The sequence below is a fragment of the Zingiber officinale genome, chromosome 11B (genome assembly GCF_018446385.1).
Source record: "Zingiber officinale cultivar Zhangliang chromosome 11B, Zo_v1.1, whole genome shotgun sequence".
Taxonomy (NCBI): Eukaryota; Viridiplantae; Streptophyta; class Magnoliopsida; order Zingiberales; family Zingiberaceae; genus Zingiber; species Zingiber officinale.
In genome coordinates, this window is record NC_056007.1 from 18,518,216 (window position 1) to 18,534,806 (window position 16,591).

General features: G+C 43.9%; 1 protein-coding gene, 13 non-coding genes and 1 pseudogene across 21 annotated transcripts in view; 14 read left to right on the forward strand and 1 right to left on the reverse strand.

Annotated features, from left to right (window-relative positions):
- LOC122034262 (CST complex subunit CTC1-like) overlaps window positions 1-7,037 on the reverse strand; it is a 45,595-nt gene extending 38,558 nt beyond the window's left edge. For 7 of the 8 annotated variants that reach the window (XM_042593432.1, XM_042593431.1, XM_042593436.1 and 4 more), the window contains exons 1-11: window positions 5,744-7,037; window positions 5,275-5,393; window positions 5,119-5,193; window positions 4,943-5,021; window positions 4,772-4,834; window positions 4,057-4,131; window positions 3,786-3,986; window positions 2,886-2,990; window positions 572-853; window positions 321-471; window positions 39-235 (exon numbers count right to left, since the gene is read on the reverse strand). In XM_042593432.1, coding sequence (XP_042449366.1) covers window positions 39-235; window positions 321-471; window positions 572-853; window positions 2,886-2,990; window positions 3,786-3,986; window positions 4,057-4,131; window positions 4,772-4,834; window positions 4,943-5,021; window positions 5,119-5,193; window positions 5,275-5,393; window positions 5,744-6,895 — 2,499 coding nt within the window. In that variant the 5' untranslated portion in view covers window positions 6,896-7,037. The remainder of the gene's footprint in view (window positions 1-38; window positions 236-320; window positions 472-571; window positions 854-2,885; window positions 2,991-3,785; window positions 3,987-4,056; window positions 4,132-4,771; window positions 4,835-4,942; window positions 5,022-5,118; window positions 5,194-5,274; window positions 5,394-5,743) is intronic. The other variant, XM_042593433.1, reaches the window with a different exon arrangement.
- A 2,608-nt stretch (window positions 7,038-9,645) lies between these two features.
- LOC122035442 lies at window positions 9,646-9,767 on the forward strand (annotated as a pseudogene).
- Window positions 9,768-9,957: 190 nt separating this feature from the next.
- Window positions 9,958-10,076, forward strand: LOC122035610. The gene has a single exon (XR_006127140.1). It is a non-coding gene; the product is annotated as a 5S ribosomal RNA (ribosomal RNA).
- Window positions 10,077-11,328: 1,252 nt separating this feature from the next.
- On the forward strand, window positions 11,329-11,447 carry LOC122035648. Its single transcript, XR_006127174.1, has one exon. It is a non-coding gene; the product is annotated as a 5S ribosomal RNA (ribosomal RNA).
- Window positions 11,448-11,775: 328 nt separating this feature from the next.
- On the forward strand, window positions 11,776-11,894 carry LOC122035432. Its single transcript, XR_006127005.1, has one exon. It is a non-coding gene; the product is annotated as a 5S ribosomal RNA (ribosomal RNA).
- Window positions 11,895-12,223: 329 nt separating this feature from the next.
- Window positions 12,224-12,342, forward strand: LOC122035661. The gene has a single exon (XR_006127186.1). It is a non-coding gene; the product is annotated as a 5S ribosomal RNA (ribosomal RNA).
- Window positions 12,343-12,671: 329 nt separating this feature from the next.
- On the forward strand, window positions 12,672-12,790 carry LOC122035660. Its single transcript, XR_006127185.1, has one exon. It is a non-coding gene; the product is annotated as a 5S ribosomal RNA (ribosomal RNA).
- A 329-nt stretch (window positions 12,791-13,119) lies between these two features.
- LOC122035662 lies at window positions 13,120-13,238 on the forward strand. Its single transcript, XR_006127187.1, has one exon. It is a non-coding gene; the product is annotated as a 5S ribosomal RNA (ribosomal RNA).
- Window positions 13,239-13,544: 306 nt separating this feature from the next.
- LOC122035419 lies at window positions 13,545-13,663 on the forward strand. The gene has a single exon (XR_006126993.1). It is a non-coding gene; the product is annotated as a 5S ribosomal RNA (ribosomal RNA).
- Window positions 13,664-13,991: 328 nt separating this feature from the next.
- On the forward strand, window positions 13,992-14,110 carry LOC122035421. The gene has a single exon (XR_006126995.1). It is a non-coding gene; the product is annotated as a 5S ribosomal RNA (ribosomal RNA).
- Window positions 14,111-14,439: 329 nt separating this feature from the next.
- Window positions 14,440-14,558, forward strand: LOC122035404. The gene has a single exon (XR_006126978.1). It is a non-coding gene; the product is annotated as a 5S ribosomal RNA (ribosomal RNA).
- Window positions 14,559-14,887: 329 nt separating this feature from the next.
- On the forward strand, window positions 14,888-15,006 carry LOC122035417. Its single transcript, XR_006126991.1, has one exon. It is a non-coding gene; the product is annotated as a 5S ribosomal RNA (ribosomal RNA).
- A 329-nt stretch (window positions 15,007-15,335) lies between these two features.
- Window positions 15,336-15,454, forward strand: LOC122035663. Its single transcript, XR_006127188.1, has one exon. It is a non-coding gene; the product is annotated as a 5S ribosomal RNA (ribosomal RNA).
- Window positions 15,455-15,783: 329 nt separating this feature from the next.
- Window positions 15,784-15,902, forward strand: LOC122035424. The gene has a single exon (XR_006126998.1). It is a non-coding gene; the product is annotated as a 5S ribosomal RNA (ribosomal RNA).
- A 329-nt stretch (window positions 15,903-16,231) lies between these two features.
- LOC122035664 lies at window positions 16,232-16,350 on the forward strand. The gene has a single exon (XR_006127189.1). It is a non-coding gene; the product is annotated as a 5S ribosomal RNA (ribosomal RNA).
- Window positions 16,351-16,591: the final 241 nt, after the last annotated feature.

The following is a 16,591-nucleotide window of genomic DNA, read 5'->3' on the forward strand; positions in this document are numbered from 1 at the left end:
TAGTTTTGTCAAGAAAAATCATCAGCATAATATTATACCTGATACTTGTCTAAGTTGTTAGAACTGAACTCTAACAAGATTTTTGAATCACTGTGATTATGAAGCATGCCATTGTCTTTGAACCCACGAGCACAATGTAAATAAAATGGAAACTGAAATGACTGAGAATTGCTTCTACTCAACACGAGCAAACATGGAAGTTGGGAGGACCGATAATTCTCTCTCAAGAAATTATCTGAACCAAAAAGGTTGACAGTTGTTTGATGGTTGAACATGTTCCAGATGTTTGGACTTACTATCAAATGCATCTTTTAGCTTACCAATACAATCAGACTTCTTATCTAGATTTGTGAGGAAAATTTCTGCAAATTGATCAAGTTCACTTGTCACATAAGGAATCAAATTATAAGGCGACATAAAAGCCTCAGCAAACAAACCAGAGCTGTTTGACAAACTGACATCCTCATGAAGCTGCATCGTCAGATCAAGTACGAAATAAGTAAAAAGAAGATATTTTACTTACTTGCCATTAAACAATGTATTTGAATGTCCTAGTGATTCAGAGATATACACTGTGATATGCAGGAAATTTGTGTGTGACATATAATAGGTGGAACATTTCACCACTATTACACTTCAAGGAGTCACTGTTGTCCATGTAAGTAGAAAATTGAGTGAAATGCATGCAAGTTGACTTCTTGAGATAGAAATGAACATAAACCACAAGCTGTGATGAGGCTCTGGGAGAAAAATGCTGAAATATGGTTCTGCACGAGAGTGGTTCATCCAAATACTGCTGCTGCATATAAATTTTCTTTGACGAACCTTCAATTACAAGTTTATAATCTTTGACCTGGTAAATAGAAGAAATCATCATATCCGCATCAGACAAGCTACCTTGTAAAGATCAAAGTGCTAATTGAAAAATAAAGATTTAATCAAGTAGCTATGAGAACAGACAATGCTGCCAAAAGGGGATAATCAAACATTTGCTTAATTATGAAATGGGGAAGAAATAAATATATTATGGGGTTAAACAATATAGTTGAAAACTGATTTCTTTTCTTGCTGCATATGATTTTATCTTGCCATACTTGAGTATGATACATGCAGGTAATACGCTTGGAAGGAATTGTTTTCAAAAGTTATTATTCACTCCATACATTGCTACTTATCTGTTAGTTGCACTGTTCTCGATTTTTTTTTTATTGTTGAATACCTATGAACCTCTCATGTAAAAATTGTATGGGTAATAACTTTGCTAATTGGAGTAACTAAAAGAAACAAGAATACATTATGATACATGGTCAGAGATAATAAGCAAATATGAAATTGGTGAAATTAATGTGTATATACTTACATCAAAGTAAGAGAGCAATTGATATACATACACACAGTATTGAGTCTCATTTCCACACTCAAATGGACCTAAGGTCCTTTCACATGCATTATATAGGCTTTAACCCATTTCTCACTAGGTAGATTATAAGTTGTTCACCCTTTGTAGTGCATTTCTTTACACACACACACACACACACACACACACACACATACATACATACATTATTTGATGCATTCCGTACTAGATGAATTGTGAGTCATTCACCATCTATATATGATGCATCTTTTACTTACTAGATAATAAGTTCTCCACTCTCTAAAAGGAAAATATGAAAATAATGAAACTATCTACAGGAAATTAGAGAAAAATAAGATAATAGATTGATGATTACTTACTGCTAAAAGAATATAAAATTTATCTAAGATGCTCAATATTTGTATTATCTTCAATGAGATATTATATCATGCACATCCTCTCTTACCCTACTTTGCACTTGTGTATTCATGCTCCACTTTTCCTTTGACCTCTGAGTTCATAAATTTGAGGCAATGTTTTAGGGTGGCACTTACAGTTTCAAATTTGATCATACTCAAATGATTCTGACAACCTATATTGAAGATGGGTTTATTAGTGTCCTTTTATTTTCTTGATGCACGGATTATTTCCTTTGTGTATTTGTAGTTTTTGCATATTTCTCGTTTGTCAACATGAGTCCCGTTATATTCAGTCAGCATGAATCCAAGTATGTTTGTAGGCATGAGTCATTCTTGTATAAGCATATTTTAACTTATTTAATGATTCCAACATTTATTATTATTACAGCTTTGTGTATTCAATTGGTGGCTACATATTGTTGCAAGCCAGTAGTCTATCCCTTATATAAGGACAGAGTCCTTCGAATCATGACCAACTCTAACTCTACTTTAATACCATACCATGTTAAAGTTGATGACTAACCATTATTAAAAAAACTCAAACTGAAGGATAATACCTCCATAATTCATAATTTAGTTTTTCCATTCTATTTGAGTTATGAGAGCTTGTAATATGGAAGATGTTTCTCCACTTAGTTTATTTTCCTCTCTAACACCTTATTCAGTGTTAATTATCTGTCTTTAAACACCACAGGTTCTCCCTAAACTCCTCCATAGTTTTGTGTCCCTACCACTTATGTTACTTAGGATATTAAAAGTCATAACACCCAGCAAATATCACAAGACTTACTACAACCAGACTGCCTCTCTGTCAGTATGCTTGTGCAAATACTGAATTTCCAACTCTTGTTCCTGCTATTACATTTTCCCTTCTTTGGATCATCAAATCATTGATCGATAGCAAGGCTGCAGATTTTCTTCTCACTCATTAAAATGTGTTCAAGAAAATCAAAATGAATATTAAAGATTATAATACAATCTCATAACATGGAAGAGGGCATAGTACAGTTTGTTTAGCCATAGCATATGTGTGAATAGGTGTCACAAACATCAAATGTTGTTAATCTTTGTCTATGAAGGAAATACAAAAGAATAATAATGTGCTACACCTCATAAACGGCCTGGAAGTTCACATCCAATGGTAAATCTGGCACCACAGCATCAATGCTTCCAGTTGCATCAGTTAATTGCAACCTTCCTGAATATGGAGAAACCTGAAGATGCATGTGAAGTTCAGAATATGCACGAGAAAATGCTTGGTTATTTCAACTTTATGAATTCACAAAATAGCATAATAAAGAAATGGGAGATCTTGTATTTCAGTAAAGATGATCAAATCAATGTTGTTTGGGTCAGTGACAGATCTAGGAATTTAAGAATGGAGGGGTGATCACGATAAACAAGGGGTGATATCCTTCATATCCACCGGTGGAACACCATAATACTAGGGGTTCCACCGCCGACAAGGGGGGGGCGACCGCCGATGCCGCCCCCCCCCCCCCACTGGATCCGCCCCTGGTTTGGGTCGTATGGGAAAAAAATAAAATAAAAGATCATCATCGTAAAGTCATGTTTGTCTCCACTATTTAGAATCGGCCACACAAATCTTATCCCTTTATTGACTAGACATCATATCATTGAAATGTTCTTTTCACATTCTATCTTTGCAAATCAGTTAAGTGATATACAAGGAATAGGTTATCCGTCAAAGAGGACCAAAGATTGTGAATTGAGATTTCGAATAAGAAACTAAATATGTTACCAAGATCTTCAGAATCTATTTGTGTGCACTTAAATTTCCAACTCCATCTCTAAAGCAAGCTACTCCAAGATCTAAATTCCAACATAAAAATCCAAAGTGTAGCCAGCAAATGGTTACCAAAAAGTTGCCTGTCAATATTTGCTTTTATTTGACTTAGAAAGGTTTACCTCAGTCCATCCATTAATCATACGAATCATGCTGAGAAAAATAGTGAAAAGCAAATAGATAAACAGAAATAGTAACCAACCTTCAACATGCCTACCAAAACAAAGCTCATATCATCACTTGAAAAAATTCTTCTAATCATGTCATTGCCCAAAGGTTCTCTGTGGTATAACTGTTCAAAATATGGGCTTTCTCCAAATTGGTTATTATCATTGTGTTTTTGTGCTAGCAATGAAATCCAAGACACTTCACACCAGCTTCTGAGATTAGATATTGGTATCACCTGGAGAGAGAGAGAGAGAGAATCAGATTATTAGCAAATAACTAATCTGACTTCTTATAGCAACTCTTACCAATTTAAGGAATGATAAGCTTTCCATTTGGTAACTGCACCGACCATGTTTGCAGAAATTAGTAAACAATCCTGACTGCAAGCAAGATAAAAATTTGCAGCCACTCAGACAATAGCAAGAAGTACTAAAAAGAAGAAGTAGCTTGAGAAAGATTAGTTGTCCAAATTAGATGAAACCTAATTTATGAAGAACCTAATGGAGAAAAGAAGAGTTATGGATGAGAAATAAATTTCAGTTTTATAACATCAGACAGAAAGTGCCTATATTGGGTATGATCATCTAAGTAAGTCAACAAGCTATAAACCATAGCCATGAATCACCCGACCTAATTCCAAGTGATGATTTTCATGAAGATTCAAATATAGCCTATGTCAATTTGAAATTATTAATCATAAATCCACAGAATAACAAAACTAGATTGTATGATCTTTGACCAAGAAAAACAGATGGAATAAGTAATTTAATCAACAGTTTACTCAGAACAATTGGATCCAAGTCAATGCCCCTATATGAAATCCTGGTTGTAGAACAATGAAGTCATGCCTCAACCATTTGAATCAACTAGATGAATTCTATCCCCCAATATGGGACTCTATGTAAAGTCATATGTTAGTCTATATCAGTGATGCCTATTTAAATCATTTTGCCTTTAGTCTCACTTTACCCAGATAAAATTCAGGCATTTAAATTGGAAATAAAAACTAGCAAAATTAACCTTTGTTTCAAAGGCACTAGGAGGCAACAATGTTGTAGCATAAGTTTGTGCAAATCCTTCCTTCTGATGTTACCTTGCACACTTAGACTGTCAGCTAAAGAATGATATGTAAATAAACTCAATCACAAACTAAAATTTAGAACATGAGATGTTATTGCAGAAAGGAATTACTTTCTTTGATCCCAAAATATCCTTGTAAGAAAATATTCCACCAAATTTTTTTTTAAAACACGAGACCAGAAGTAACATCCTGACAACCAACAATAAATCAGTATAACAAGCAGAAGGTAGAATAAAATGCAATTAGAAAATGATAAGCAAAACCTCTGTTTCTTCAGAATTCCTACCAAAGTTTAGCTGAGTATGTTAGAGATTCAAGAAACCTCTCCAAAAGACTTGAACCCTCAGATTTAGAATGAGACCTAAATAAGTAAAGACAAAGAATGTTATCTAAGAAGACAATAAAAGAAAAAGCTAGGAAAGGAAAAACCATAATGTCTTGCCTTATATCAGTCATGGAAAAGGATTTGACACTGATGCATGTCTTCACACATGTCCCAAGAAGGATTATCTTGACCCAGGAATACTTAACATGAATAAAATGGAAATTTCTAACAGAAACCTATAGAAGGAAGAAATAGTCAACAACAGAAGGAGGTAGATGATGTAGAAGAATTAGCAAAAAATCCATATACAGCTTTACCAATCTTTGAAGTGAACAATAAAGGGCTATGTTATTTTAACTAATTAGGAACTACATTATAAATAAAATGGAGATGAGGAAGCTACAGGAGACGATCAAAAGAAATGAAAGGAATTTTTTAAATAATAATAATAATAATAATAAACAATAAACAATAAACAATCTCTTGAAAATGTGTTAACTATTTGATAAAAGTGCACTATCATGACAAACTTCTTAATTTGAGAATTGTCTTGATACATAAATAACTGAAGAAGCTTATGACGCACAATGGCACCCATCCTCAAAGAATGTTGTGGAGGATCAGGAATCAGTAGCAAGACTTTATCGTCCAATTCAATCACCATTCCTTGCATGTAAATTCCAGTAACAACACCATTGTACATGCCTTCATCACTTTTTTTCAAACTTTCTTCATAAATACAATTTGCTGAATGGTTAGTCAAAGATACCATAGTTGATGGTGTTGAGACAAACATCTCATATGACACTTCATTTCCAACAAAGATCAAATTCCTCTTCAACCTTGAAATAGTTATTGACTTCCCAATCAACCTATAGAGTGCTGGCCGCCATAAAAAATTAGGTTGCATGAAATAGACAAATACTGAATTACTGAAGGAATGGCAGTCCTTGTTTTTCAGATGATGGTCATCACGTTCTGCTACAAAACTAGATTCATTGCAAACATCACAGACACAGGTAAGTATCTCCACGAGGAATCCTGTCAGGTCTCCTCTACTCATGAGGTTTCTCCCAGAATTTCTCAAGTTATCCTCTTTTTGCTTCGTGCAAGGTACACGGAAGATGGAGCTAACAGCCTTGAGAATGCCAAAGGCACCACCACGGCACTTCATGTTGGCTTCTCGTGAAGAACAAGCAGAAGTCATAGACAGTAACGAATCAGAAACAAATGCCGCTTCAAAATCTGTGAAGCTCCATCGGATCACCTCAAGAACTCCCCTATCACCATGCTTGAGTGGTAAGAAATTCCACGCCAAGATTTTGACTTTGCGGCCGAGGGAAATCTTAGCATCCCAAGGGAACGAAAAGCAATGAGGTCGAAATCTTAGCATCCTGAGGTCGAAATCCAGGAAGTAGCAGCAGACTCTCGAAGAGCCATCTGAGAACGAGAAGCAATGATTCAAACAGCCGAGGGAAATCTTAGCATCCCAAGGGAACAGCTCGACGGTGCCAACTATGATCACGGGACGGCTCAAGGGAGAGAAGGTGCCAGGGTTGGAATTTTCACAATGGTCAGCGAAAAGAGGAATTTTGACAGGAACCTCATCTGAAATGTCACATTTAGGTTTTTTGGGCGGAGGAGAGGCCGATGGCGCTGGGCACAGGGAGGCAGCGCCTGTAAGAGGGCGGCCGAGCTTGACGAGGTCGGAGATGGAGATGATCGGGATCCTTTCCATGGATATGCACCGGAGAAGGGGAAGAGTGAAAGGCGAGGGTTTTTCGAGGGTTTCCAGAAGCGGGAAAAGCCCCCGCGATGGTGTCCTCGGTACGAAACCACTGTCAAATTTGACGCGCCGCGTGGCCCGATATTTTGCGATTCAAGGCAATTTCTCAGAAAAGCCCATCATTTGACTCTTATACAAAATTAAATTTGGAATATTCCAAATTTCAATTAAATATAAAAATAAAATTATTGCATATTCAATTTATTATTAGTAAAATATTATTATTTTTTTTAATTTGTGTTATCTCTGATATTCAGTTTCAACGGGATGCAGATCAATTGCACATTAGGCGTTTACAAGTTTATAGATCTATATGCACTCAAATTTGATGTACAATTTTGGGATGATCCTGCCATTGGCTTGGCTTAGATATAATAACTCGATCCATACTTCTGAATATCCATCAAGTAAGGAAGAGAGTAGTGATACCAATCTCTTTAGAGGAGATAATAGCTTGACACCTCAACTCCAAAATATCTGTGAAGTCGAGAAGAAAAGAGTAATACAGATCTCGCTAGAGGAGACAATAATTTGATCTCTCTACTTTTGAATGTCCGTGGAATCGAGAAGAGAGTATAATAAGAAGTCAGATTGCTGATCGAAGATCTGGGGAGTAAGGATCTAGTAAGGACGAAGGCCTATGGGCTTTTGGTGCAACGGTCGAATGAGAATGACACCTAAGAAGTTTTGATTTCTTGCTTGCTGCATTGTGGGGTGATGTATTTGCCAAAATTCTCTCGATCACGGTGATGGTAGAGAGTTTCCCGACATCATTAATTTTTACATTTTAGATCAGATTAAATTCTCACATATGGCATCAAATTGTTGGTATCTCAAGGTAGTTTTGATATGATTAACCAAGTCATGTTAGGTTCTATTGGTGTTTGATCCTTGTGTCTAAGTGTGCAGAAATTTAGAAATACAATAAGTCGAGTGGAAGACGCATTTAGTGAGAAAGATGGCACGGGAAGGGAGTCGACAGGTTCGGTGTATCTGAGGGACGAGGTGCTACGAAAGAGTACACCAGTGGGCGAGAAGAACATGCGCGACATTCGAGATATGAGAAGCCGGGGAGGAAGCCTGCACGAAGAGAAGGTCGGAAAATGAGTTTGGGTGAGTCATATTCTGGTTGACCGAAATCACCCAGGCGAGCGGAGTAACAGAAGAGCAAAAGATGACTGGAAGTGCTACTAGAGGCGCCTTCAAAGGGAGTTAAAGGCGCCTCTAGTGCCTCACTGTGGAAGGCGTCTTCGATGAACAGTATGAAGCCCCCTTCCAGCCTTATGGAAAGCCCCTTCGACCAGAAAAATATACCATTGCTAAAGGATAAAACTTTATCTTTTGGCGCATCGCTGGAGGCGCCTTTCAGGCTGTTGGAAGCAACTTACACCCACGGATAGGATTTTTCAGGAGCTATAAAAAGACCCCTAGAGTTAGAAAATACACAACAATTTTAGTATCAACTCTAGTATTGATTTCTTAGCAATAGTCTGAGTAATCAACAAGTGTAAGAGGCTTCTCCGCCTTCACCAAAGGAGATCTTTTAAAGCTTTTCATTTATCTTGGATTAACAACCATCTAGGTTGTAACCAAGTAAACTCTGCGCCTCTTCTTTCAATTTTTTTTGTTTAATTCATTCTTAACTATACTGTTGTTACTAATCTGAGTTGAAAGAATGAGAAAGGTTGTTTCACAAGCAATTCACTCCCTTAAGCCTGCAGCCAAGGGACCTAACACAAATTTGATCATGTTTGAAATCAATAAGAGTTGGACCATCGGTAAGCTATCGCCAATGTTGACCAAGTCGCCAAGACCAAAAGAAAAGCTAGAAAGAGGGAACCAATGGTAGTAAAAAGTCTCTAGTCAACGACGCATGCAAGGCTGCTTGGCCTGTGAGAGAGGGTCTCTTTTATAACATGAAGAAGTGGTATGTCACATTTGTAGTTGTCAGTAGAGATGATGCGCTTGTCCTGATAAGGTGGGTGTCCTGATAAGGTGGGTGTCCCATTGCCATATCAGGAAGTCATATCACCCATATCTAGTACAAAGATCTCACGAAATCACGCTATGTCCATCATTTTCTTGTTTTCGACTGTTGAATGGCCGGGTCGATTTCGCCGGGGGGGAACGGCGGCGGAGGGCTGGTTCGCGCGACAGCCGCTTGCGGTATAAATAGGGAGTGTGCGGAAGGGAGGATGGGTGCGATCATACCAGGTCGATCTGTTTTTTCGCGGGAGGTATCGGACCGTTTGTTGATTCGTTTATTTTTTCTTTCCCCGGGAGGCGGTGGCGGCGACTGCTCGGAGGAGTCGCAGCCGGGTGCTTACTCGATAGTGGTTTTTGATGTCGGGTCGATTTCGCCGGGGGGAACGGCGGCGGAGGGCTGGTTCGCGCGACAGCCGCTCGCGGTATAAATAGGGAGTGTGCGGAAGGGAGGATGGGTGCGATCATACCAAGTCGATCTGTTTTTTCGCGGGAGGTATCGGACCGTTTGTTGATTCGTTTATTTTTTCTTTCCCCGGGAGGCGGTGGCGGCGACTGCTCGGAGGAGTCGCAGCCGGGTGCTTACTCGATGGTGGTTTTTGATTTCGATTGGTTTTTATTATTTTTTGTTCTTGTTTTCGACTGTTGAATGGCCGGGGAGGGCTGGTTCATGTGACGGCCGCTCGCGGTATAAATAGGGAGTGTGCGGAAGGGATGATGGGTGCGATCATACCAGCACTAATGCACCGGATCCCATCAGAACTCCGAAGTTAAGCGTGCTTGGGCGAGAGCAGTACTAGGATGGGTGACCCCCCTGGGAAGTACTAGGTGGCGGCGACTGCTCGGAGGAGTCGCGGCCGTGTGCTTACTCGATGGTGGTTTTTGATTTCGATTGGTTTTTATTATTTTTTGTTCTTGTGTTTCGACTGTTGAATGGCCGGGTCGATTTCGCCGGGGGGAAGGGGCGGCGGAGGGCTGGTTCGCGCGACGGCCGCTCGCGGTATAAATAGGGAGTGTGCGGAAGGGAGGATGGGTGCGATCATACCAGCACTAATGCACCGGATCCCATCAGAACTCCGAAGTTAAGCGTGCTTGGGCGAGAGCAGTACTAGGATGGGTGACCCCCTGGGAAGTCCTCGTGTTGCACCTATTTTATTAAAAAGATTTTTTGGCAAAAGAAAAGTGCTCGTGTATGTGTATTATCGGTCGATCTGTTTTTTCGCGGGAGGTATCGGACTGTTTGTTCGTTCGTTTTTTCCTTCTCTCCCCGGAAGGCGGTGGCGGCGACTGCTCGGAGGAGTCGCGGCCGGGTGGTTACTTGATTTGGATCTTGATTTGATTGGTTTTATTATTTTTGTTCTTGTGTTGTTGTTGAATGGCGGGTCGATTATAAATAGGAGTGTCGCGGAAGGGGATGCGATGGGCCGGAAGGGTGCGGAGGAGCCTGGTCATTTTATTTATTAGGTAAAGCGTGCTGCGGAGGTAGGAGGCTTCGATTCGATTGGTTTTATTATTTTTGTTCTTGTTTTCGGAAGGGAGGATGGGTGCGATCATACCGGCACTAATGCACCGGATCCCATCGAACGAAGTTAAGCGTGCTTGGCGAGGCGATCTAGGATGGGTGACCCCCAGGAAGTCCTCGTGTTGCACCTATTTTTATTTATTATTTTTGGGTAAAAGAAACGTGCTCGTGCATGTGTTATCGGTCGATCTGTTTTTTCGCGGGAGGTATCGGACCGTTTGTTGATTCGTTTATTTTTTTTCTTTCCCCGGGAGGCGGTGGCGGCGACTGCTCGGAGGAGTCGCGGCCGGGTGCTTACTCGATGGTGGTGTTTGATTTCGATTGGTTTTTATTATTTTTTGTTCTTGTGTTTCGACTGTTGATTGGCCGGGTCGATTTCGCCGGGGGGAAGGGGCGGCGGAGGGCTGGTTCGCGCGACGGCCGCTCGCGGTATAAATAGGGAGTGTGGGAAAGGGAGGATGCGGATCCCATCGAACTCCGAAGTTAAGCGTGCTTGGGCGAGAGCAGTACTAGGATGGGTGACCCCCTGGGAAGTCCTCGTGTTGCACCTATTTTTATTTATTATTTTTGGGTAAAAGAAACGTGCTCGTGCATGTGTTATCGGTCGATCTGTTTTTTCGCGGGAGGTATCGGACCGTTTGTTGATTCGTTTATTTTTTTTCTTTCCCCGGGAGGCGGTGGCGGCGACTGCTCGGAGGAGTCGCGGCCGGGTGCTTACTCGATGGTGGTTTTTGATTTCGATTGGTTTTTATTATTTTTTGTTCTTGTGTTTCGACTGTTGAATGGCCGGGTCGATTTCGCCGGGGGGAAGGGGCGGCGGAGGGCTGGTTCGCGCGACGGCCGCTCGCGGTATAAATAGGGAGTGTGCGGAAGGGAGGATGGGTGCGATCATACCAGCACTAATGCACCGGATCCCATCAGAACTCCGAAGTTAAGCGTGCTTGGGCGAGAGCAGTACTAGGATGGGTGACCCCCTGGGAAGTCCTCGTGTTGCACCTATTTTTATTTATTATTTTTGGGTAAAAGAAACGTGCTCGTGCATGTGTTATCGGTCGATCTGTTTTTTCGCGGGAGGTATCGGACCGTTTGTTGATTCGTTTATTTTTTTCTTTCCCCGGGAGGCGGTGGCGGCGACTGCTCGGAGGAGTCGCGGCCGGGTGCTTACTCGATGGTGGTGTTTGATTTCGATTGGTTTTTATTATTTTTTGTTCTTGTGTTTCGACTGTTGAATGGCCGGGTCGATTTCGCCGGGGGGAAGGGGCGGCGGAGGGCTGGTTCGCGCGACGGCCGCTCGCGGTATAAATAGGGAGTGTGCGGAAGGGAGGATGGGTGCGATCATACCAGCACTAATGCACCGGATCCCACCAGAACTCCGAAGTTAAGCATATTTGGGCGAGAGCAGTACTAGGATGGGTGACCCCCTGGGAAGTCCTCGTGTTGCACCTATTTTTATTTATTATTTTTGGGTAAAAGAAACGTGCTCGTGCATGTGTTATCGGTCGATCTGTTTTTTCGCGGGAGGTATCGGACCGTTTGTTGATTCGTTTATTTTTTTTCTTTCCCCGGGAGGCGGTGGCGGCGACTGCTCGGAGGAGTCGCGGCCGGGTGCTTACTCGATGGTGGTTTTCGATTTCGATTGGTTTTTATTATTTTTTGTTCTTGTGTTTCGACTGTTGATAGGCCGGGTCGATTTCGCCGGGGGGAAGGGGCGGCGGAGGGCTGGTTCGCGCGACGGCCGCTCGCGGTATAAATAGGGAGTGTGCGGAAGGGAGGATGGGTGCGATCATACCAGCACTAATGCACCGGATCCCATCAGAACTCCGAAGTTAAGCGTGTTTGGGCGAGAGCAGTACTAGGATGGGTGACCCCCTGGGAAGTCCTCGTGTTGCACCTATTTTTATTTATTATTTTTGGGTAAAAGAAACGTGCTCGTGCATGTGTTATAGGTCGATCTGTTTTTTCGCGGGAGGTATCGGACCGTGTGTTGATTCGTTTATTTTTTTTCTTTCCCCGGGAGGCGGTGGCGGCGACTGCTCGGAGGAGTCGCGGCCGGGTGCTTACTCGATGGTGGTGTTTGATTTCGATTGGTTTTTATTATTTTTTGTTCTTGTGTTTCGACTGTTGAATGGCCGGGTCGATTTCGCCGGGGGGAAGGGGCGGCGGAGGGCTGGTTCGCGCGACGGCCGCTCGCGGTATAAATAGGGAGTGTGCGGAAGGGAGGATGGGTGCGATCATACCAGCACTAATGCACCGGATCCCATCAGAACTCCGAAGTTAAGCGTGCTTGGGCGAGAGCAGTACTAGGATGGGTGACCCCCTGGGAAGTCCTCGTGTTGCACCTATTTTTATTTATTATTTTTGGGTAAAAGAAACGTGCTCGTGCATGTGTTATCGGTCGATCTGTTTTTTCGCGGGAGGTATCGGACCGTTTGTTGATTCGTTTATTTTTTTTCTTTCCCCGGGAGGCGGTGGCGGCGACTGCTCGGAGGAGTCGCGGCCGGGTGCTTACTCGATGGTGGTTTTTGATTTCGATTGGTTTTTATTATTTTTTGTTCTTGTGTTTCGACTGTTGAATGGCCGGGTCGATTTCGCCGGGGGGAAGGGGCGGCGGAGGGCTGGTTCGCGCGACGGCCGCTCGCGGTATAAATAGGGAGTGTGCGGAAGGGAGGATGGGTGCGATCATACCAGCACTAATGCACCGGATCCCATCAGAACTCCGAAGTTAAGCGTGTTTGGGCGAGAGCAGTACTAGGATGGGTGACCCCCTGGGAAGTCCTCGTGTTGCACCTATTTTTATTTATTATTTTTGGGTAAAAGAAACGTGCTCGTGCATGTGTTATAGGTCGATCTGTTTTTTCGCGGGAGGTATCGGACCGTGTGTTGATTCGTTTATTTTTTTTCTTTCCCCGGGAGGCGGTGGCGGCGACTGCTCGGAGGAGTCGCGGCCGGGTGCTTACTCGATGGTTTTATTATTTTTGTTCTTGTTTTCGATTGTTGAATGGCCGGGTCGATTTCGCCGGGGGGGAACGGCGGCGGAGGGCTGGTTCGCGCGACAGCCGCTCGCGGTATAAATAGGGAGTGTGCGGAAGGGAGGATGGGTGCGATCATACCAGCACTAATGCACCGGATCCCATCAGAACTCCGAAGTTAAGCGTGCTTGGGCGAGAGCAGTACTAGGATGGGTGACCCCCTGGGAATTCCTCGTGTTGAACCTATTTTTATTTATTATTTTTGGGTAAAAGAAACGTGCTCGTGCATGTGTTATCGGTCGATCTGTTTTTTCGCGGGAGGTATCGGACCGTTTGTTGATTCGTTTATTTTTTTCTTTCCCCGGGAGGCGGTGGCGGCGACTGCTCGGAGGAGTCGCGGCCGGGTGCTTACTCGATGGTGGTGTTTGATTTCGATTGGTTTTTATTATTTTTTGTTCTTGTGTTTCGACTGTTGAATGGCCGGGTCGATTTCGCCGGGGGGAAGGGGCGGCGGAGGGTTGGTTCGCGCGACGGCCGCTCGCGGTATAAATAGGGAGTGTGCGGAAGGGAGGATGGGTGCGATCATACCAGCACTAATGCACCGGATCCCATCAGAACTCCGAAGTTAAGCGTGCTTGGGCGAGAGCAGTAATAGGATGGTTGACCCCCTGGGAAGTCCTCGTGTTGCACCTATTTTTATTTATTATTTTTGGGTAAAAGAAACGTGCTCGTGCATGTGTTATCGGTCGATCTGTTTTTTCGCGGGAGGTATCGGACCGTTTGTTGATTCGTTTATTTTTTTTCTTTCCCCGGGAGGCGGTGGCGGCGACTGCTCGGAGGAGTCGCGGCCGGGTGCTTACTCGATGGTGGTGTTTGATTTCGATTGGTTTTTATTATTTTTTGTTCTTGTGTTTCGACTGTTGAATGGCCGGGTCGATTTCGCCGGGGGGAAGGGGCGGCGGAGGGCTGGTTCGCGCGACGGCCGCTCGCGGTATAAATAGGGAGTGTGCGGAAGGGAGGATGGGTGCGATCATACCAGCACTAATGCACCGGATCCCATCAGAACTCCGAAGTTAAGCGTGCTTGGGCGAGAGCAGTACTAGGATGGGTGACCCCCTGGGAAGTCCTCGTGTTGCACCTATTTTTATTTATTATTTTTGGGTAAAAGAAACGTGCTCGTGCATGTGTTATCGGTCGATCTGTTTTTTCGCGGGAGGTATCGGACCGTTTGTTGATTCGTTTATTTTTTTTCTTTCCCCGGGAGGCGGTGGCGGCGACTGCTCGGAGGAGTCGCGGCCGGGTGCTTACTCGATGGTGGTGTTTGATTTCGATTGGTTTTTATTATTTTTTGTTCTTGTGTTTCGACTGTTGAATGGCCGGGTCGATTTCGCCGGGGGGAAGGGGCGGCGGAGGGCTGGTTCGCGTGACGGCCGCTCGCGGTATAAATAGGGAGTGTGCGGAAGGGAGGATGGTTGCGATCATACCAGCACTAATGCACCGGATCCCATCAGAACTCCGAAGTTAATCGTGCTTGGGCGAGAGCAGTACTAGGATGGGTGACCCCCTGGGAAGTCCTCGTGTTGCACCTATTTTTATTTATTATTTTTGGGTAAAAGAAACGTGCTCGTGCATGTGTTATCGGTCGATCTGTTTTTTCGCGGGAGGTATCGGACCGTTTGTTGATTCGTTTATTTTTTTTCTTTTCCCGGGAGGCGGTGGCGGCGACTGCTCGGAGGAGTCGCGGCCGGGTGCTTACTCGATGGTGGTTTTCGATTTCGATTGGTTTTTATTATTTTTTGTTCTTGTGTTTCGACTGTTGATAGGCCGGGTCGATTTCGCCGGGGGGAAGGGGCGGCGGAGGGCTGGTTCGCGCGACGGCCGCTCGCGGTATAAATAGGGAGTGTGCGGAAGGGAGGATGGGTGCGATCATACCAGCACTAATGCACCGGATCCCATCAGAACTCCGAAGTTAAGCGTGTTTGGGCGAGAGCAGTACTAGGATGGGTGACCCCCTGGGAAGTCCTCGTGTTGCACCTATTTTTATTTATTATTTTTGGGTAAAAGAAACGTGCTCGTGCATGTGTTATAGGTCGATCTGTTTTTTCGCGGGAGGTATCGGACCGTGTGTTGATTCGTTTATTTTTTTTCTTTCCCCGGGAGGCGGTGGCGGCGACTGCTCGGAGGAGTCGCGGCCGGGTGCTTACTCGATGGTGGTGTTTGATTTCGATTGGTTTTTATTATTTTTTGTTCTTGTGTTTCGACTGTTGAATGACCGGGTCGATTTCGCCGGGGGGAAGGGGCGGCGGAGGGCTGGTTCGCGCGACGGCCGCTCGCGGTATAAATAGGGAGTGTGCGGAAGGGAGGATGGGTGCGATCATACCAGCACTAATGCACCGGATCCCATCAGAACTTCGAATTTAAGCGTGCTTGGGCGAGAGCAGTACTAGGATGGGTGACCCCTTGGGAAGTCCTCGTGTTGCACCTATTTTTATTTATTATTTTTGGGTAAAAGAAACGTGCTCGTGCATGTGTTATCGGTCGATCTGTTTTTTCGCGGGAGGTATCGGACCGTTTGTTGATTCGTTTATTTTTTTTCTTTCCCCGGGAGGCGGTGGCGGCGACTGCTCGGAGGAGTCGCGGCCGGGTGCTTACTCGATGGTGGTTTTCGATTTCGATTGGTTTTTATTATTTTTTGTTCTTGTGTTTCGACTGTTGATAGGCCGGGTCGATTTCGCCGGGGGGAAGGGGCGGCGGAGGGCTGGTTCGCGCGACGGCCGCTCGCGGTATAAATAGGGAGTGTGCGGAAGGGAGGATGGGTGCGATCATACCAGCACTAATGCACCGGATCCCATCAGAACTCCGAAGTTAAGCGTGTTTGGGCGAGAGCAGTACTAGGATGGGTGACCCCCTGGGAAGTCCTCGTGTTGCACCTATTTTTATTTATTATTTTTGGGTAAAAGAAACGTGCTCGTGCATGTGTTATAGGTCGATCTGTTTTTTCGCGGGAGGTATCGGACCGTGTGTTGATTCGTTTATTTTTTTTCTTTCCCCGGGAGGCGGTGGCGGCGACTGCTCGGAGGAGTCGCGGCCGGGTGCTTACTCGATGGTGGTTTTTGATTTCGATTGGTTTTTATTATTTTTTGTTCTTGTGTTTCGACTGTTGAATGGCCGGGT